Below are 22,775 nucleotides of genomic sequence, written 5' to 3' on the forward strand. Positions count from 1 at the left end.
TGTAGTGTGAGGTGGTTTGATTGAGTAAGTAATGAAAGGGTAAGAGAGATGTGTGGCAATAAAAAGAGTGTGGTTGAGAGAGCAGAAGAGGGTGTATTGAAATGGTTTGGTCACATGGAGAGAATGAGTGAGGAAAGATTGACAAAGAGGATATGTGTGTCATAGGAGGAGGGAACGAGATGTGGTAGACCAAATTGGAGGTGGAAGGATGGAGTGAGAAAGATTTTGAGCGATCAGGGCCTGAACATACAGGAGGGTGAAAGGCATGCAAGGAATAGAGTGAATTGGAACAATGTGGTATACCGGGGTCAACGTGCTAACAATGGACTGAACTGGGGCATGTGAAGCATCTGGGGTAAACCATGGGAAGTTTTGTGGGGCCTGGATGTGGAAAAGGAGCTGTGGTTTTGGTGCATTACACATGACAGCTAGAGACTGAGTGTGAACAAATGTGCCTTCTGTCTCTTCCTAGTGCTACCTTGCGGGGGGAGGGAGGGTGCTATTTCATGTGTGGCGGGGTGGCGACGGGAATGGACAAAGGCAGAAAGTATGAATATGTACATTTGTATGTATGTATATGTCTGTGTATGTGCATGTATGTATACAGTAAAATGTACAAGTATGTATATGTGCGTGTATGTGTATGTGGGTGGGTTGGGCCATTCTTTCGTCTGTTTCCTTGTGCAACCTCGCTAATGCGGGAGACAGCGACAAAGTATAATAAATAAAATACATAAATAAGTGTATATGAGTGGATGGACCTTTCTTCATCTGTTTCCTGGTGCTCCCTCGCTGATGAGGGAAACAGCCATTATATATAATAAATAAAAGATAACATATTACCCCTGAGGTATGGGAGAAAAATCCTCCTGTATTCCCTGAGTGTCACAGAAGGCAACTAAAGGGGGTGGGAGCAGGGGGCTGGGAACCTTCCCCTTCTTATATTTCAGTCTCTAAAAGAGGAAACAGAAGTAGCCAAGCAGGGAATGTTCCTTCTCCGTGAAGAAGTAACCAGGCAGGAAATGTTCATTCCCTCGAAGAAGTAGCTAGGCAGGGAATGTTCATTCTCCTCGAAGGGTCAGATTGGGGTGTATGATTGAGTGTGGATGTAACCATCTCTCTCTCAGTCATTTCTATGTCTTTTTGCCTTGAAAAAGCTGAGATCAACTATAAGATGAGGTTGTGATGAATGAATGGCATTTTGACCAATATTCTTGGGTTGACAGTTACCTCAGTCTGCTGATAAATCAAGTATACAAGGTATGCAACATAAGGATGATTGGTACATAAAGTTTAAATGTTGAACCTCAGACTGCTGATAAATCAAGTATACAAGGTATGCAACATAAGGGTGATTGGTACATTAAGTTTAAATGCTGAAGTCCAATAAGTATAAAACTCTCTCCCAAAACTGTTCAAATAGGTAAATACAAATAGGTAACAATAACACATGGGAGATTTTTGCAAGCCCTTCAGAAGTCTTGACAAGTTGTTCAAATGGGTAAAAAAAAAAAAATGCTTTGGTTTAGCTGACCCAATAAAGACTTATCTCATTTGATACATTCCTAAAGTTTCCTTTCATCATACAGGCAAAATGAACAAATGAATCAACACCCTCAGGACAAAACACCAAGTTTCAACAAGTTATACTCTGTAAAAGCATGATGTATACACCTTCCATTGTCTCACCATCTTAACTACAAAGGACTCCATGATGATGTAAATGGCAGGATGAAGAGGTCAGTGACAGCCCTTATAGTAAACATTTCTAAAGTGGCAATGGCGATATCTAGTTCCCGGGAGGCTTTAAAATTACTACTGTAATGTAATTTGTTTTCAAAGTTCATAACTGGCTAACAACAGTCATCCATCTATTTAAGGTGGTTGGCAGTCATTTTGTTGTGGATATTTGGGCTTCATTTTGATCTGCAGTTCAACTAAATTACAGACAGGTTAGAATAAGCTGCAACCTACTTCTCATGCATTAAAAACACCTCTGAGGGAAAGTACACAATTTTCAGTTACCATAGCTAACTGATTTGTTTTTATTAACCCATACTACGGGTACACCCCTGATTTTCCGGCACTCTTGGTTCCAAAGCCTTGCCGGATTAGCCATTTTGCCGGACCAACCGTGGTCACGTAATAATAATTCATCAACACACCTCTAACCCACTAATTATAAATCTCCCATGTGTCTAAAGTTTACCATGGACTGCTAGAAATTTAAATTAAACAAATATAAAATGAATTAAATACATGAATGAAATACAGATACTTATACACCTACTCAGGACTGAGGTGCTCGTCAGCTATGAGTTTCGCAAATTCGTCCACATACTCAGCAGCTCCTTCGTGGTTTGTAGACCGCTTTTCTCCGCACACTTTATTCATGGAAATTTCATGACACATCTTGAACCTTTGAAGCTATCCTTCACTATAGTCATCCTCATGTTGTAATTTAAGTTCTCTATGGAACAACCTAGCCTGGTCCATTATCATGCTACCTGACAAGTCCACTCCATCACTCCGATGCTGTCGAAACCATTTCATCATCACTTGATCGTGCTCAGTACTCTTACCATCTTTCATAGTTTTTCTAATCATCATTTGCTTCCTGGAATTCCTGTCTGCATAGAATTTCAATATTTTCTCCCTTTGCTTATTTTACCATAAACAGTTGATGAGCCAATACTGTAGATGTCATACAGCTTACACACCAAAACACCACGGTCCATTTTTTCAACAGTTCTACCTTATCCCAATTGGATCAATATGGACTGGTGTTCAAGTTTGACATCACAACTGACACTCTCATATGTCTTAGAAGCCATAGCTAGGGTTAACTCTAAGCAAAGTAAGCTAAGAATCTCACAGAATTGCAGTATCACCACCAACAAGTGCAGTGTAAAGAATGTAAATAAGTGTGTCCTACACACAATGCCATCTGTGGCCGCCCAGTAAATTAGTCTGGTCGCCGCAGTAATTTCAAGTTCCCTCATAATTTTGTCCAAACTAAAGGAGGTGCTAAACCATCAGTTGCCAGAAATTTGGTGGTGTACCTGTATATCATTATAAAAGGATGTATTGAGTATAGCATGAAAAATCCACTGATATTGGTAAAGTTAGTTTTCAATGTTTAAGGTAATGTATAAAAGAATTCTACAATCATTACCTGATCTCAGGTGTTGGTAATCCAACTGCTTGGCAAAGTAGCTTCACATCCTCCTTGTATGTAGCCACATACTCATCATCAAATGATGCAATTTTAGCAGGTACTGTAAATCATTAATATTATTAATGACATTTATAACTGACGATAGAATTATGACATTACAAATAATAACAAAAGTAATATAATCAAGAGAATTTCTTCCTATTCCTCCCTTAAAAAGAAAAAGGATCACTGGCACATAATCCTTGTTTAAATCTTTACCATAAAATGCATATCACTTTACACCAAAATAGGAAGGGTCTAACATGTAAAAAGGATGGCATTGCAGACTTTAAAACAAGGAGGATATTGTTAAGGATATTGATATGCCTGTGCTTCTTAACATGGTATATAAATTTATTATTATTATTATTATTATACTTTGTCGCTGTCTCCCGCATTTGCGAGGTAGCGCAAGGAAACAGACGAAAGAAATGGCCCAACCCCCCCCATACACATGTATATACATACGTCCACACACGCAAATATACATACCTACACAGCTTTCCATGGTTTACCCCAGACGCTTCACATGCCCTGCTTCAATCCACTGACAGCACATCAACCCCGGTATACCACATCGCTCCAATTCACTCTATTCCTTGCCCTCCTTTCACCCTCCTGCATGTTCAGGCCCCGATCACACAAAATCTTTTTCACTCCATCTTATAATAAATTATTATATAAATTACTTGTCAAAAATGATAAAAGCTAATCATTTCTTATTACAAGAGCTAATATCCAAATATACTGCATCTTTTATGAAGCTTTATTCATATTTATTTATTATACTTTGTTGCTGTTAGTGAGGTAGTGCAAGGAAACAGACGCAAGAATGGCCCAACCCACCCACATACACATGTATATACATGCACGTCCACACATGCACATATACATACCTATACATAACGTATACATACATATACACACACAGACATATACATATAAACACGTGTACAGAATTCATACTGCCTGCCATTATTCATTCGCGTCGCCACCCCACCACACATGAAACGACAACCCCCTCCCCCACATGTGCACGAGGTAGCACTAGGAAAAGACAACAAAGGCCACATTCGTTCACACTCAGTCTCTAGCTGTCATGTATAAGCTACAAGGACAAAATTTGGGCCAGACACCAAGCAACAGTTGGTAGATACAAAGAGATGTGATCCATTAATTACTTACAATAGTGATCAGGGAAAAAAAAAATTGGGAGGTATATTTAAATATTCCTGTTTCATGATAAGAGAAGTGGACCAGGCAGTATGATACAGTGGTTAAATTGATGAGAACTACTATTGACATTTGTGTAAATAAATTATACATTTCCCTTTTCCATAGCTAGAGGTTGAACCATTATGTGACATTCATTTTTCATTCCATTTCAAGCTAGAAGTTTCAGTTTTCTAAATTATTTCTTACATTTTTCATATGTATATATATGTATATGTATGTATGTACATGTATGTGCGTATGTATGTATATATATATGTGTATGTATTTTTTTTTTTTTTTTTTGGCTTTCTCGCTGTCTCCCGCGTTTGCAAGGTAGCGCAAGGAAACAGACGAAAGAAATGGCCCAACCCACCCCCATACACATGTATATACATACGTCCACACACGCAAATATACATACCTACACAGCTTTCCACGGTTCACCCCAGACGCTTCACATGCCTTGATTCAATCCACTGACAGCACGTCAACCCCGGTATACCACATCGCTCCAATTCACTCTATTCCTTGCCCTCCTTTCACCCTCCTGCATGTTCAGGCCCCGATCACACAAAATCTTTTTCACTCCATCTTTCCACCTCCAATTTGGTCTCCCTCTTCTCCTCGTTCCCTCCACCTCCGACACATATATTCTCTTGGTCAATCTTTCCTCACTCATTCTCTCCATGTGCCCGAACCATTTCAAAACACCCTCTTCTGCTCTCTCAACCACGCTCTTTTTATTTCCACACATCTCTCTTACCCTTACGTTACTTACTCGATCAAACCACCTCACACCACATATTGTCCTCAAACATCTCATTTCCAGCACATCCACCCTCCTGCGCACAACTCTATCCATAGACCATGTCTCGCAACCATACAACATTGTTGGAACCACTACTCCCTCAAACATACCCATTTTTGCTCTCCGAGATAATGTTCTCGACTTCCACACATTCTTCAAGGCTCCCAGAATTTTCGCCCCCTCCCCCACCCTATGATCCACTTCCGCTTCCATGGTTCCATCCGCTGCCAGATCCACTCCCAGATATCTAAAACACTTCACTTCCTCCAGTTTTTCTCCATTCAAACTCACCTCCCAATTGACTTGACCCTCAACCCTACTGTACCTAATAACCTTGCTCTTATTCACATTTACTCTTAACTTTCTTCTTTCACACACTTTACCAAACTCAGTCACCAGCTTCTGCAGTTTCTCACATGAATCAGCCACCAGCGCTGTATCATCAGCGAACAACAACTGACTCACTTCCCAAGCTCTCTCATCCCCAACAGACTTCATACTTGCCCCTCTCTCCAAAACTCTTGCATTCACCTCCCTAACAACCCCATCCATAAACAAATTAAACAACCATGGAGACATCACACACCCCTGCCGCAAACCTACATTCACTGAGAACCAATCACTTTCCTCTCTTCCTACACGTACACATGCCTTACATCCTCGATAAAAACTTTTCACTGCTTCTAACAACTTGCCTCCCACACCATATATTCTTAATACCTTCCACAGAGCATCTCTATCAACTCTATCGTAGAAAGCGACTAGAGGGGACGGGAGCGGGGTCCAGAAATCCTCCCCTCCTTGTATTTTTTTTAACTTTCTAAAATGGGAAACAGAAGAAGGAGTCACGTGGGGAGTGCTATCCTCCTCGAAGGCTCAGATTGGGGTGCCTAAATGTGTGTGGATGTAACCAAGATGTGAAAAAAGGAGAGATAGGTAGTATGTTTGAGGAAAGGAACCTGGATGTTTTGGCTCTGAGTGAAATGAAGCTCAAGGGTAAAGGGGAAGAGTGGTTTGGGAATGTCTTGGGAGTAAAGTCAGGGGTTAGTGAGAAGACAAGAGCAAGGGAAGGAGAAGCAATACTCCTGAAACAGGAGTTGTGGGAGTATATGACAGAATGTAAGAAAGTAAATTCTCGATTAATATGGGTAAAACTGAAAGTTGATGGAGAGAGATGGATAATTATTGGTGCATATGCACCTGGGCATGAGAAGAAAGATCATGAGAGGCAAGTGTTTTGGGAGCAGCTGAATGAGTGTGTTAGTGGTTTTGATGCACGAGACCGGGTTATAGTGATGGGTGATTTGAATGCAAAGGTGAGTAATGTGGCAGTTGAGGGAATAATTGGTATACATGGGGTGTTCAGTGTTGTAAATGGAAATGGTGAAGAGCTTGTAGATTTATGTGCTGAAAAAGGACTGATGATTGGGAATACCTGGTTTAAAAAGCGAGATATACATAAGTATACTTATGAAAGTAGGAGAGATGGCCAGAGAGCGTTATTGGATTACGTGTTAATTGACAGGTGCGCAAAAGAGAGACTTTTGGATGTTAATGTGCTGAGAGGTGCAACTGGAGGGATGTCTGATCATTATCTTGTGGAGGCTAAGGTGAAGATTTGTATGGGTTTTCAGAAAAGAAGAGTGAATGTTGGGGTGAAGAGGGTGATGAGAGTAAGTGAGCTTGGGAAGGAGACTTGTGTGAGGAAGTACCAGGAGAGACTGAGTACAGAATGGAAAAAGGTGAGAACAATGGAAGTAAGGAGAGTGGGGGAGGAATGGGATGTATTTAGGGAATCAGTGATGGATTGCGCAAAAGATGCTTGTGGCATGAGAAGAGTGGGAGGTGGGTTGATTAGAAAGGGTAGTGAGTGGTGGGATGAAGAAGTAAGAGTATTAGTGAAAGAGAAGAGAGAGGCATTTGGACGATTTTTGCAGGGAAAAAATGCAATTGAGTGGGAGATGTATAAAAGAAAGAGACAGGAGGTCAAGAGAAAGGTTCAAGAGGTGAAAAAAATGGCAAATGAGAGTTGGGGTGAGAGAGTATCATTAAATTTTAGGGAGAATAAAAAGATGTTCTGGAAGGAGGTAAATAAAGTGCGTAAGACAAGGGAGCAAATGGGAACTTCAGTGAAGGGCGCAAATGGGGAGGTGATAACAAGTAGTGGTGATGTGAGAAGCAGATGGAGTGAGTATTTTGAAGGTTTTTTGAATGTGTTTGATGATAGAGTGGCAGATATAGGGTGTTTTGGTTGAGGTGGTGTGCAAAGTGAGAGGGTTAGGGAAGATGATTTGGTAAACAGAGAAGAGGTAGTAAAAGCTTTGCGGAAGATGAAAGCCGGCAAGGCAGCAGGTTTGGATGGTATTGCAGTGGAATTTATTAAAAAAGGGGGTGACTGTATTGTTGACTGGTTGGTAAGGTTATTTAATGTATGTATGACTCATGGTGAGGTGCCTGAGGATTGGCGGAATGCGTGCATAGTGCCATTGTACAAAGGCAAAGGGGATAAGAGTGAGTGCTCAAATTACAGAGGTATAAGTTTGTTGAGTATTCCTGGTAAATTATATGGGAGGATATTGATTGAGAGGGTGAAGGCATGTACAGAGCATCAGATTGGGGAAGAGCAGTGTGGTTTCAGAAGTGGTAGAGGATGTGTGGATCAGGTGTTTGCTTTGAAGAATGTATGAGAGAAATACTTAGAAAAGCAAATGGATTTGTATGTAGCATTTATGGATCTGGAGAAGGTGTATGTATGTATGTATGTATATATATATATATATATATATATATATATATATATATATATATATATATATATATATATATTATCCCTGGGGATAGGGGTGAAAGAATACTTCCCACGCATTCCTCGCGTGTCGTAGAAGGCGACGAGAGGGGACAGGAGTGGGGGGGCCAGAAATCCTCCCTTTTGTATTTTTAACTTTCTAAAATGGGAAACAGAAGGAGTCACGCGGGGAGTGCTCATCCTCCTCGAAGGCTCAGACTGGGGTGTCTAAATGTGTGTGGATGTAACCAAGATGTGAAAAAAGGAGAGATAGGTAGTATGTATGAGGAAAGGAACATGGATGTTTTGGCTCTGAGTGAAACGAAGCTCAAGGGTAAAGGGGAAGAGTGGTTTGGGAATGTCTTGGGAGTAAAGTCAGGGGTTAGTGAGAGGACAAGAGCAAGGGAAGGAGTAGCAGTACTCCTGAAACAGGAGTTGTGGGAGTATGTGATAGAATGTAAGAAAGTAAATTCTCGATTAATATGGGTAAAACTGAAAGTTGATGGAGAGAGATGGGTGTTTATTGGTGCATATGCACCTGGGCATGAGAAGAAAGATCATGAGAGGCAAGTGTTTTGGGAGCAGCTGAATGAGTGTGTTAGTGGTTTTGATGCACGAGACCGGGTTATAGTGATGGGTGATTTGAATGCAAAAGTGAGTAATGTGGCAGTTGAGGGAATAATTGGTATACATGGGGTGTTCAGTGTTGTAAATGGAAATGGTGAAGAGCTTGTAGATTTATGTGCTGAAAAAGGACTGGTGATTGGGAATACCTGGTTTAAAAAGCGAGATATACATAAGTATACATATGTAAGTAGGAGAGATGGCCAGAGAGCATTATTGGATTACGTGTTAATTGACAGGCGCACGAAAGAGAGACTTTTGGATGTTAATGTGCTGAGAGGTGCAACTGGAGGGATGTCTGATCATTATCTTGTGGAGGCTAAGGTGAAGATTTGTATGGGTTTTCAGAAAAGAAGAGTGAATGTTGGGGTGAAGAGGGTGGTGAGAGTAAGTGAGCTTGGGAAGGAGACTTGTGTGAGGAAGTACCAGGAGAGACTGAGTACAGAATGGAAAAAGGTGAGAACAATGGAAGTAAGGGGAGTGGGGGAGGAATGGGATGTATTTAGGGAATCAGTGATGGATTGCGCAAAAGATGCTTGTGGCATGAGAAGAGTGGGAAGTGGGTTGATTAGAAAGGGTAGTGAGTGGTGGGATGAAGAAGTAAGATTATTAGTGAAAGAGAAGAGAGAGGCATTTGGACGATTTTTGCAGGGAAAAAATGCAATTGAGTGGGAGATGTATAAAAGAAAGAGACAGGAGGTCAAGAGAAAGGTGCAAGAGGTGAAAAAGAGGGCAAATGAGATTTTAGGGAGAATAAAAAGATGTTCTGGAGGAAGGTAAATAAAGTGCGTAAGACAAGGAAGCAAATGGGAACTTCAGTGAAGGGCGCAAATGGGGAGGTGATAACAAGTAGTGGTGATGTGAGGAGATGGAGTGAATATTTTGAAGGTTTGTTGAATGTGTTTGATGATAGAGTGGCAGATATAGGGTGTATTTTGCGAGGTTGTGTGCAAAGTGAGAGGGTTAGGGAAAATGATTTGGTAAACAGAGAAGAGGTAGTAAAAGCTTTGCGGAAGATGAAAGCCGGCAAGGCAGCAGGTTTGGATGGTATTGCAGTGGAATTTATTAAAAAAGGGGGTGACTGTATTGTTGACTGGTTGGTAAGGTTATCTAATGTATGTATGACTCATGGTGAGGTGCCTGAGGATTGGCGGAATGCGTGCATAGTGCCATTGTACAAAGGCAAAGGGGATGAGAGTGAGTGCTCAAATTACAGAGGTATAAGTTTGTTGAGTATTCCTGGTAAATTATATGGAAGGGCATTGATTGAGAGGGTGAAGGCATGTACAGAGCATCAGATTGGGGAAGAGCAGTGTGGTTTCAGAAGTGGTAGAGGATGTGTAGATCAGGTGTTTGCTTTGAAGAATGTATGTGAGAAATACTTAGAAAAGCAAATGGATTTGTATGTAGCATTTATGGATCTGGAGAAGGCATATGATAGAGTTGATAGAGATGCTCTGTGGAAGGTATTAAGAATATATGGTGTGGGAGGCAAGTTGTTAGAAGCAGTGAAAAGTTTTTATCGAGGATGTAAGGCATGTGTACGTGTAGGAAGAGAGGAAAGTGATTGGTTCTCAGTGAATGTAGGTTTGCGGCAGGGGTGTGTGAGGTCTCCATGGTTGTTTAATTTGTTTATGGATGGGGTTGTTAGGGAGATGAATGCAAGAGTTTTGGAAAGAGGGGCAAGTATGCAGTCTGTTGTGGATGAGAGAGCTTGGGAAGTGAGTCAGTTGTTGTTCGCTGATGATACAGCGCTGGTGGCGGATTCATGTGAGAAACTGCAGAAGCTGGTGACTGAGTTTGGTAAAGTGTGTGAAAGAAGAAAGTTAAGAGTAAATGTGAATAAGAGCAAGGTTATTAGGTACAGTAGGGTTGAGGGTCAAGTCAATTGGGAGGTAAGTTTGAATGGAGAAAAACTGGAGGAAGTAAAGTGTTTTAGATATCTGGGAGTGGATCTGGCAGCGGATGGAACCATGGAAGCGGAAGTGAATCATAGGGTGGGGGAGGGGGCAAAAATCCTGGGAGCCTTGAAGAATGTGTGGAAGTTGAGAACATTATCTCAGAAAGCAAAAATGGGTATGTTTCAAGGAATAGTGGTTCCAACAATGTTGTATGGTTGCGAGGCGTGGGCTATGGATAGAGTTGTGCGCAGAAGGGTGGATGTGCTGGAAATGAGATGTTTGAGGACAATGTGTGGTGTGAGGTGGTTTGATCGAGTAAGTAATGTAAGGGTAGGAGAGATGTGTGGAAATAAAAAGAGCGTGGTTGAGAGAGCAGAAGAGGGTGTTTTGAAATGGTTTGGTCACATGGAGAGAATGAGTGAGGAAAGATTGACCAAGAGGATATATGTGTCGAAGGTGGAGGGAACGAGGAGAAGTGGGAGACCAAATTGGAGGTGGAAAGATGGAGTGAAAAAGATTTTGTGTGATCGGGGCCTGAACATGCAGGAGGGTGATAAGAGGGCAAGGAATAGAGTGAATTGGATCGATGTGGTATACCGGGGTTGACGTGCTGTCAGTGGATTGAATCAGGGCATGTGAAGTGTCTTGGGTAAACCATGGAAAGTTGTGTGGGGCCTGGATGTGGAAAGGGAGCTGTGGTTTCGGGCATTATTGCATGACAGCTAGAGACTGAGTGTGAACGAATGGGGCCTTTGTTGTCTTTTCCTAGTGCTACCTCGCACACATGAGGGGGGAGGGGGATGGTATTCCATGTGTGGTGAGGTGGCGATGGGAATGAATAAAGGCAGACAGTGTGAATTGTGTGCATGGGTATATATGTATGTGTCTGTGTGTGTATATATATGTGTACATTGAGATGTATAGGTATGTATATTTGCGTGTGTGGACGTGTATATATATACATTGTGTATGGGGGTGGGTTGGGCCATTTCTTTCGTCTGTTTCCTTGCGTTACCTCGCAAACGCGGGAGACAGCGACAAAGCAAAATAAATAAATAAATAATATTTAAATGGGGAAAAACTGGAGGAAGTGAATTGTTTTAGATATCTGGGAGGGGATTTAGCTACAGATGGAACCATGGAAGTGGAAGTGAGTCATAGGGTGAGGGAGGGGTTGAAGGTTCTGGGAGCACTGAAGAATGTGTGGAAGGGAAGAACATTATCTCGGAGAGCAAAAATGGGTATGTTTGAAGGAATAGTGGTTCCAACAATGTTAAATGGCAGTGAAGCATGGTCTATAGGTAGGGTTGTGCAGAGGAGGGACGATATGTTGGAAATGAGATGTTTGAGGGCAACATGTGGTGTGAGGTGGTTTGATTGAGTAAGTAATGAAAGGTTAAGAGAGGTGTGTGGTAATAAAAACAGTGTGAAATGGTTTGGTCACAGGGAGAGAATGAGTGAGGAAAGACTGACAAAGAGGATATGTGTGTCAGAGGTGGAGGGAACAAGGAGAAGTGGGAGACCAAATTGGAGGTGGAAGGATGGAGTGAAAAAGATTTTGAGCAATCAGGCCTGAACATACAGGAGGGTGAAAGGTGTGCAAAGAATAGAGTGAATAGGAATGTGGTATACCAGGGTTGATGTGCTGTCAATGGATTGAACCAGGGCATGTGTAGTGTCTGGGGTTAACCATGGAAAGCTTTGTGGGGCCTGGATGTGGAAAGGGAGCTGTGGTTTTGGTGCATAACACATGACAGCTAGAGACTGAGTGTGAAAAAATGCGGCTTTTGTTGTCTTTTCCTAGCGCTACCTCTCACCATGGAAGCGGAAGTGAATCATACGGTGCGGAAGGGGGCGAAAGTTCTGGGAGCATTGAAGAATGTGTGGAAGTCGAGAATATTATCTCGGAAAGCAAAAATGGGAATGTTTGAAGGAATAGTGGTTCCAACAATGTTATATGGTTGTGAGGTGTGGGCTATGGATAGAGTTGTGCGGAGGAGGGTGGATGTGCTGGAAATGAGATGTTTGAGGACAATATGCGGTGTCAGGTGGCTTCATCGAGTAAGTAATAATAGGGTAAGAGAGATGCGTGGCAATAAAAAGAATGTGGTTGAGAGAGCAGAAGAGGGTGTTTTGAAATGGTTTGGTCACATGGAGGTGGGAGAATGAGAAGTGGAAGACCAAACTGGAGGTGGAAAGATGGAGTGAAAAAGATTTTAAGTGATCGGGGCCTGAACATGCAGAAGGGTGAAAGGCATGCAAGGAATAGAGTGAATTGGAACGATGTGGTATACCGGGGTCAACGTGCTGTCAATGGATTGAACCATGGCATGTGAAGCATCTGGGGTAAACCATGGAAAGTTCTGTGGGGCCTGGATGTGGAAAGGGAGCTGTGGTTTCGGTGCATTATTACATGACAGCTAGAGACTAAGTGTTGTCTTTTCCTAGCGCTACCTCGCACACATGAGGAGGGAGGGGGTTGTTATTTTCATGTGTGGCGAGGTGGCGATGGGAATGAATAAAGGCAGACAGTATGAATTACATACATGTGTATATATGTATATGTCTGTGTGTGTATATATATGTATACAATGAGATGTATACGTATGTATATTTGCATGTGTGGATGTGTATGTATATACATGTGTATGTGGGTGGGTTGGGCCTTTCTTTCATCTGTTTCCTTGCGCTACCTCGCTAACGTGGGAGACAGCGACAAAGCAAAATAAAAATAAAATAACATTTTTTTTTTTTTTTTGCTTTGTCGCTGTCTCCCACGTTTGCGAGGTAGCGCAAGGAAACAGACGAAAGAAATGGCCCAACCCACCCCCATACACATGTATATACATACGTCCACACACGCAAATATACATACCTACACAGCTTTTCATGGTTTACCCCAGACGCTTCACATGCCTTGATTCAATCCACTGACAGCACGTCAACCCCGGTATACCACATCGATCCAATTCACTCTATTCCTTGCCCTCCTTTCACCCTCGTGCATGTTCAGGCCCCGATCACACAAAATCTTTTTCACTCCATCTTTCCACCTCCAATTTGGTCTCCCTCTTCTCCTCGTTCCCTCCACCTTCGACACATATATCCTCTTGGTCAATCTTTCCTCACTCATTCTCTCCATGTGACCAAACCATTTCAAAACACCCTCTTCTGCTCTCTCAACCACGCTCTTTTTATTTCCACACATCTCTCTCTCTCTCTCTCTCTCTCTCTCTCTATATATATATATATATATATATATATATATATATCTATATATATATATACATATATATATATATATATATATATATATATATATATATATATATATATATATATATATATATACATATATATATATGTATGGGTTTTCAGAAAAGAAGAGTGAATGTTGGGGTGAAGAGGGTGGTGAGAGTAAGTGAGCTTGAGAAGGAGACCTGTGTGAGGAAGTACCAGGAGAGACTGAGTACAGAATGGAAAAAGGTGAGAACAATGGAAGCAAGGGGAGTGGGGGAGGAATGGGATGTATCTAGGGAATCAGTGATGGATTGTGCAAAAGATGCTTGTGGCATGAGAAGAGTGGGAGGTGGGTTGATTAGAAAGGGTAGTGAGTGGTGGGATGAAGAAGTAAGAGTATTAGTGAAAGAGAAGAGAGAGGCATTTGGACGATTTTGCAGGGAAAAAATGCAATTGAGTGGGAGATGTATAAAAGAAAGAGACAGGAGGTCAAGAGAAAGGTGCAAGAGGTGAAAAAAAGGGCAAATGAGAGTTGGGGTGATAGAGTATCATTAAATTTTAGGGAGAATAAAAAGATGTTCTGGAAGGAGGTAAATAAAGTGCGTAAGACAAGGGAGCGAATGGGAACTTCAGTGAAGGGTGCAAATGGGGAGGTGATAACAAGTAGTGGTGATGTGAGAAGGAGATGGAGTGAGTATTTTGAAGGTTTGTTGAATGTGTTTGATGATAGAGTGGCAGATATAGGGTGTTTTGGTCGAGGTGGTGTGCAAAGTGAGAGGGTTAGGGAAAATGATTTGGTAAACAGAGAAGAGGTAGTGAAAGCTTTGCGGAAGATGAAAGCCGGCAAGGCAGCAGGTTTGGATGGTATTGCAGTGGAATTTATTAAAAAAGGGGGTGACTGTATTGTTGACTGGTTGGTAAGGTTATTTAATGTATGTATGACTCATGGTGAGGTGCCTGAGGATTGGCGGAATGCGTGCATAGTGCCATTGTACAAAGGCAAAGGGGATAAGAGTGAGTGCTCAAATTACAGAGGTATAAGTTTGTTGAGTATTCCTGGTAAATTATATGGGAGGGTATTGATTGAGAGGGTGAAGGCATGTACAGAGCATCAGATTGGGGAAGAGCAGTGTGGTTTCAGAAGTGGTAGAGGATGTGTGGATCAGGTGTTTGCTTTGAAGAATGTATGTGAGAAATACTTAGAAAAGCAAATGGATTTGTATGTAGCATTTATGGATCTGGAGAAGGCATATGATAGAGTTGATAGAGATGCTCTGTGGAAGGTATTAAGAATATATGGGGTGGGAGAAAAGTTGTTAGAAGCAGTGAAAAGTTTTTATCGAGGATGTAAGGCATGTGTACGTGTAGGAAGAGAGGAAAGTGATTGGTTCTCAGTGAATGTAGGTTTGCGGCAGGGGTGTGTGATGTCTCCATGGTTGTTTAATTTGTTTATGGATGGGGTTGTTAGGGAGGTGAATGCAAGAGTTTTGGAAAGAGGGGCAAGTATGAAGTCTGTTGGGGATGAGAGAGCTTGGGAAGTGTCAGTTGTTGTTCGCTGATGATACAGCGCTGGTGGCTGATTCATGTGAGAAACTGCAGAAGCTGGTGACTGAGTTTGGTAAAGTGTGTGGAAGAAGAAAGTTAAGAGTAAATATAAGAGCAAGGTTATTAGGTACAGTAGGGTTGAGGGTCAAGTCAATTGGGAGGTGAGTTTGAACGGAGAAAAACTGGAGGAAGTGAAGTGTTTTAGATATCTGGGAGTGGATCTGGCAGTGGATGGAACCATGAAAGCGGAAGTGGATCATAGGGTGGGGGAGGGGGCAAAAATTCTGGGGGCCTTGAAGAATGTGTGGAAGTCGAGAACATTATCTCGGAAAGCAAAAATGGGTATGTTTGAAGGAATAGTGGTTCCAACAATGTTGTATGGTGCGAGGCGTGGGCTATGGATAGAGTTGTGCGCAGGAGGATGGATGTGCTGGAAATGAGATGTTTGAGGACAATGTGTGGTGTGAGGTGGTTTGATCGAGTGAGTAACGTAAGGGTAAGAGAGATGCGTGGAAATAAAAAGAGCGTGGTTGAGAGAGCAGAAGAGGGTGTTTTGAAGTGGTTTGGGCACATGGAGAGGATGAGTGAGGAAAGATTGACCAAGAGGATATATGTGTCGGAGGTGGAGGGGGCAAGGAGAAGAGGGAGACCAAATTGGAGGTGGAAAGATGGAGTGAAAAAGATTTTGTGTGATCGGGGCCTGAACATGCAGGAGGGTGAAAGGAGGGCAAGGAATAGAGTGAATTGGAGCGATGTGGTATACCGGGGTTGACGTGCTGTCAGTGGATTGAATCAAGGCATGTGAAGCGTCTGGGGTAAACCATGGAAAGCTGTGTAGGTATGTATATTTGCGTGTGTGGACGTATGTATATACGTGTGTATGGGGGGGGTTGGGCCATTTCTTTCGTCTGTTTCCTTGCGCTACCTCGTAAACGCGGGAGACAGCGACAAAGTATAAAAAAAAAGAAGAAAAAAAAAAAATATATATATATATATATATATATATATATATATATATATATATATATATATATATATATATACATATATATATATTTCCCTGGGGATAGGGGAGAAAGAATACTTCACACGTATTCCCTGCAAGTCGTAGAAGGCGACTAAAAGGGAAGGGAGCGGGGGGGCTGGAAATCCTCCCCTCTCGTTTTTTTTTTTTTTAATTTTCCAAAAGAAGGAACAGAGAAGAGGGCCAGGTGAGGATATTCCCTCAAAGGCCCAGTCCTCTGTTCTTAACGCTACCTCGCTATCGCAGGAAATGGCGAATAGTATGAAAAAAAAAAAAAATATATTTTTCTATAATAGTATGTCGCTGTCTCCCGCTTTAGTTTGTTTCCTGGCACTACCTCGCTGATGCAGGAAATGGCTATCAAGTATAATGAAAAATAAGTAATTTGAATGTGTTGTAATAACTTGGACTCACAGTAACTATGTATTTCATCATGTAATATTTTCTAAAATATCATATGTGAAATACATACTTTGAAAACAAACACGTCACATGCCCTGGTTCAGTGTGACAAGGGAGCTGTGGTTTCAGTGCATTACACATGACAGCTAGAGACAATGTGAATGAATGTGGCCCTTTTCATCTGTTTTCCTGGCGCTACCTCACTGACGTAGGTGTGGTGATGCTGTTTCCTGTAGGGGTACGATAGCGCCAGGAATGGATGAAGGCAAGCAAGTATGAATATGTACATGTGTATATATGTATGTCTCTGTATGTGTATGTATATGTATGTATATGTGTATATACATACATATACAAGTATGCAGTCTGTTGTGGATGAGAGAGCTTGGGAAGTGAGTCAGATGTTGTTTGCTGATGATACAGCACTGGTGGCTGATTCATGTGAGAAATTGCAGAAGCTGGTGACTGAGTTTGGTAAAGTGTGTGAAAGAAGAAAGTTGAGGGTAAATGTGAATACAAGCAAGGTTATTAGGTACAGTAGGGTTGAGGGTAAAGTCAATTGGGAGGTAGGTTTGAATGGAGAAAAACTGGAGGAAGTAAAGTGTTTTAGATATCTGGGAGTGGATCTGGCAGCAGATGGAACCATGGAAGCAGAAGTGAATCATAGGGTGAGGGAGGGGGCGAAAATTCTGGGAGCCTTGAAGAATGTTTGGAAGTCGAGAACATTATCTCGGAAAGCAAAAATGGGTATGTTTGAAGGAATAGTGGTTCCAACTATGTTGTATGGTTGCGAGGCGTGGGCTATGGATAGAGTTGTGTGCAGGAGGGTGGATGTGCTGGAAATGAGATGTTTGAGGACAATATGTGGTGTGAGGTGGATTGATCGAGTAAGTAATGTAAGGGTAAGAGAGATTTGTGGAAATAAAAAAGAGTGTGGTTGAGAGAGCAGAAGAGGGTGTTTTGAAATGGTTTGGTCAAATGGAGAGAATGAGTGAGGAAAGATTGACCAAGAGGATATATGTGTAAGAGGTGGAGGGAATGAGGAGAAGTGGGAGACCAAATTGGAGGTGGAAAGATGGAGTGAAAAAGATTTTGAGTGATCAGGGCCTGAACATGCAGGAGGGTGAAAGGCGTGCAAGGAATAGAGTGAATTAGAATGATGTGGTATACCGGGGTCGATGTGCTGTCAATGGATTGAACCAGGGCATGTGAAGTGTCTGGGGTAAACCATGGAAAGTTCTGTGGGGCCTGGATATGGAAAGGGAGCTGTGGTTTCGGTGCATTATTACATGACAGCTAGAGACTGAGTGTGAACGAATGGGGCCTTTGTTGTCTTTTCCTAGCGCTACCTCGCACACATGAGGGAGGAGTGGGTTGTTATTCCATGTGTGGCAAGATGGCGATGGGAATAAATAAAGGCAGACAGTATGAATTATGTACATGTGTATATATGTATATGTCTGTGTGTGTATATATATGTGTACACTGAGATGTATAGGTATGTATATTTGCGTTTGTGGACATGTATGTATATACATGTGTATGTGGGTGGGTTGGGCCTTTCTTTCGTCTGTTTCCTTGCGCTACCTCGCTAACGCGGGAGACAGAAACAAAGCAAAATAATAATAATAATAATAACGTGTATATGTTATGTATATGTACATATATGTATATGTATTTTATTTATATTTATTTTGCTTTGTACATGTATAAATATGTGTGTATGAGTGGATTGGTCATTCTTTGTCCGTTTCCTGGTGCTACCTCACTGATGCACGAAACAGCGATCAAATATTATAAAAAGATAATTTGAAAACAAACATGAAATGGCTAAATGCTAATCTAAAAGTTCGTAAAGGAAAACAAAATCTATTTAACGTATACCGAGATGACCTTTCCAGACAATGCCTGCAGTCTGAAAGTTAATGAATCAAAATGATTTAAATCAGAAGATCCAGAGGAGGGCAAAAAAAATGGTGCCAGAATTACCCCTTTTAGTACTATGAACACTAATATACAGTTACATGGCAGGGTAACAGCAGTGTGAATCTATACATAATTTCCTACCACAAGTTAAATTTTGCATAGACTAAGGTTCTATTGGTTGGCCTAGATGGGAAATCAAAAAAATGATACGTTACTGAAACTACCTGGATGCCTCAGTAACCCAATGTTGACCATGGTGGGCAGCTTTGTGCCTTTTCCAAGGATCTGCTGTATAAAATCTCTGGCACCCACCCCCACGCTCTTTGCTGCATCCACATCCTCCTCTTATGATTAGCCTATCCAATAAATAATGTATTTTTCCTAAATTACAAATGTTTAACTTTTTTGATTCGAGAAAAATATGGTTTTGATAGTTTTTCTGCAACTAATCACATCATAAAAGTTACAAATGAAGCTTGTGTATCTAGGATTGGACAGTCTGGCAGGTAATGTGCACTTTCTAATTTAGGTATAATTAAGGATTGGACAGTCTGGCAGGTAATGTGCACTTTCTAATTCAGGTATAGTTAAGTCTTAATTCTTATTGTTTGTGCACCTCTTCATAAATGGAAAAAAAAATGATTTCCCTATCTTTTTTATACACTAAGGGAAGGCTAAAAAAAGATCACTTGTGCATCAAAAGGGTTACAAAAATTAGGCTACAAAGAGAGGAAATGAGCAGTAATGATGGCAACCATGGAAGAAAGAAGAGTAGGGAGTGACCTGCATAACTTTCATACTTCTATAAGGCTGATGTCAACAGTTCTTTATGAGATAAAATGGCTGAGCTACAACAGATTATAATGAAAAGCTAAGCAAGAGACTTGTTAGAAAGGTTTCATGATGTGCATTTCAGTAGTGTATCAGGTTGATTGATGATCAGAACCCACAAAGTGATGAAATCGTGAAAGTTGGCAGTATACAAAAGCCGAAAGTATCTGATTGCAAGGAAAATTTAAGAGATGAGTCTTGATAAGTATATAATTCCATCCTCCTACTGTACAAATAAGCAATGATAAATAGGTAATTACATTAAAATCTGAAGGGTCACTACTGCATATCCCTATCTGTTGATATACAAGTTCCCAACATAAAAGGAAGAGTATAAGTAAATGGAACAAAAATTAAAAGAAAAGGCAGTACCTTTGTTAGAAAGTTTCAGGTGAACTGATTGTGACATCTCTCCCTCTCCAACAGTGGTGGAGGCTGTAACCCAGAATACATAGTCATTGTGTCGCTTCAACCCACTTGCTTCATAGTTCAGCTGTGATGGTAGCAGTTTCTGGAGAATAGCCTGAAGTAGAAAAAAGAATTATTGTACAAAGGCTTACTTCTTTTTTCTATAAAAGGAATATAGCAGGTGAAGAAGAGCTACATTTCAGTATCTATACAATAAGCTTGGAAGTACTATAATAACTCATTCAGATGCATGTGGAAGATCGGGCAAAATGGAAGAAGGTCAAAACTCATGTCTTAGGTATGGGAGTGATAAGCAAATTGGGTAAGGTTGAAATGGCTGGCAGAATGCCTGAAAATTGGTCTATTTTGAAAGAAATTGTGCTCTTTCACAGGAGCGAGCTGCGTAGACTGTGATTCTGGATAACCATAGCTGGATCACCTTAAAAACTTAAGTCCAAACTGTGAAAACAAAGCCACAAAACTACCGTAAATAACCAACTGATAATTGTTAGTTGTTTGTGGAATTTTTTTTTTTTTTTTTTTTGCTTTGTCGCTGTCTCCCGCGTTTGCAAGGTAGCGCAAGGAAACAGACGAAAGAAATGGCCCAACCCACCTTCATACACATGTATATACATACGTCCACACACGCAAATACACATACCTACACAGCTTTCCATGGTTTACCCCAGACGCTTCACATGCCTTGATTCAATCCACTGACAGCACGTCAACCCCGGTATACCACATCGCTCCAATTCACTCTATTCCTTGCCCTCCTTTCACCCTCCTGCATGTTCAGGCCCCGATCACACAAAATCTTTTTCACTCCATCTTTCCACCTCCAATTTGGTCTCCCTCTTCTCCTCGTTCCCTCCACCTCCGACACATATATTCTCTTGGTCAATCTTTCCTCACTCATTCTCTCCATGTGCCCGAACCATTTCAAAACACCCTCTTCTGCTCTCTCAACCACGCTCTTTTTATTTCCACACATCTCTCTTACCCTTACGTTACTTACTCAATCAAACCACCTCACACCACACATTGTCCTCAAACATCTCATTTCCAGCACATCTATCCTCCTGCGCACAACTCTATCCATAGTCCACGCCTCGCAACCATACAACATTGTTGGAACCACTATTCCTTCAAACATACCCATTTTTGCTCTCCGAGATAATGTTCTCGACTTCCACACATTCTTCAAGGCTCCCAGAATTTTCGCCCCCTCCCCCACCCTATGATCCACTTCCGCTTCCATGGTTCCATCCGCTGCCAGATCCAATCCCAGATATCTAAAACACTTCACTTCCTCCAGTTTTTCTCCATTCAAACTCACCTCCCAATTGACTTAACCCTCAACCCTACTGTACCTAATAACCTTGCTCTTATTCACATTTACTCTTAACTTTCTTCTTTCACACACTTTACCAAACTCAGTCACCAGCTTCTGCAGTTTCTCACATGAATCAGCCACCAGCGCTGTATCATCAGTGAACAACAACTGACTCACTTCCCAAGCTCTCTCATCCCCAACAGACTTCATACTTGCCCCTCTTTCCAAAACTCTTGCATTCACCTCCCTAACCACCCCATCCATAAACAAATTAAACAACCATGGAGACATCACACACCCCTGCCGCAAACCTACATTCACTGAGAACCAATCACTTTCCTCTCTTCCTACACGTACACATGCCTTACATCCTCGATAAAAACTTTTCACTGCTTCTAACAACTTGCCTCCCACACCATATATTCTTAATACCTTCCACAGAGCATCTCTATCAACTCTATCATATGCCTTCTCCAAATCCATAAATGCTACATACAAATCCATTTGCTTTTCTAAGTATTTCTCACATACATTCTTCAAAGCAAACACCTGATCCACACATCCTCTACCACTTCTGAAACCACACTGCTCTTCCCCAGTCTGATGCTCTGTACATGCCTTCACCCTCTCAATCAATATCCTCCCATATAATTTACCAGGAATACTCAACAAACTTATACCTCTGTAATTTGAGCACTCACTCTTATCCCCTTTGCCTTTGTACAATGGCACTATGCACGCATTCCGCCAATCCTCAGGCACCTCACCATGAGTCATACATACATTAAATAACCTTACCAACCAGTCAACAGTACAGTCACCCCCTTTTTTAATAAATTCCACTGCAATACCATCCAAACCTGCTGCCTTGCCGGCTTTCATCTTCCGCAAAGCTTTTACTACCTCTTCTCTGTTTACCAAATCATTTTCCCTAACCCTCTCACTTTGCACACCACCTCGACCAAAACACCCTATATCTGCCACTCTATCATCAAACACATTCAACAAACCTTCAAAATACTCACTCCATCTCCTTCTCACATCACCACTACTTGTTATCACCTCCCCATTTGCGCCCTTCACTGAAGTTCCCATTTGCTCCCTTGTCTTACGCACTTTATTTACCTCCTTCCAGAACATCTTTTTATTCTCCCTAAAATTTAATGATACTCTCTCACCCCAACTCTCATTTGCCCTTTTTTTCACCTCTTGCACCTTTCTCTTGACCTCCTGTCTCTTTCTTTTATACATCTCCCACTCAATTTCATTTTTTCCCTGCAAAAATCATTCAAATGCCTCTCTCTTCTCTTTCACTAATACTCTTACTTCTTCATCCCACCACTCACTACCCTTTCTAATCAACCCACCTCCCACTCTTCTCATGCCACAAGCATCTTTTGCGCAATCCATCACTGATTCCCTTGTGGAATATGTAAGCAAAATCAAAATCAGAATAATGTCAATTTAAGCAACAAAACAGGGTGACAGTCAATATCAAACTCTACCAAAATGT

The 22,775-nt window shown here is 41.5% G+C and overlaps 1 protein-coding gene across 1 annotated transcript in view; it reads right to left on the reverse strand.

Moving 5' to 3' along the window:
- Dscam1 (Down syndrome cell adhesion molecule 1) overlaps nucleotides 1-22,775 on the reverse strand; it is a 1,447,516-nt gene that overhangs the window by 510,996 nt on the left and 913,745 nt on the right. Inside the window, exons 25-26 of the mRNA XM_071666240.1 lie at nucleotides 19,891-20,041; nucleotides 3,176-3,278 (exon numbers count right to left, since the gene is read on the reverse strand). Of these exons, the coding sequence (XP_071522341.1) occupies nucleotides 3,176-3,278; nucleotides 19,891-20,041 (254 nt within the window). The remainder of the gene's footprint in view (nucleotides 1-3,175; nucleotides 3,279-19,890; nucleotides 20,042-22,775) is intronic.

The sequence above is a fragment of the Panulirus ornatus genome, chromosome 11 (genome assembly GCF_036320965.1).
Source record: "Panulirus ornatus isolate Po-2019 chromosome 11, ASM3632096v1, whole genome shotgun sequence".
Lineage (NCBI taxonomy): Eukaryota > Metazoa > Arthropoda > Malacostraca > Decapoda > Palinuridae > Panulirus > Panulirus ornatus.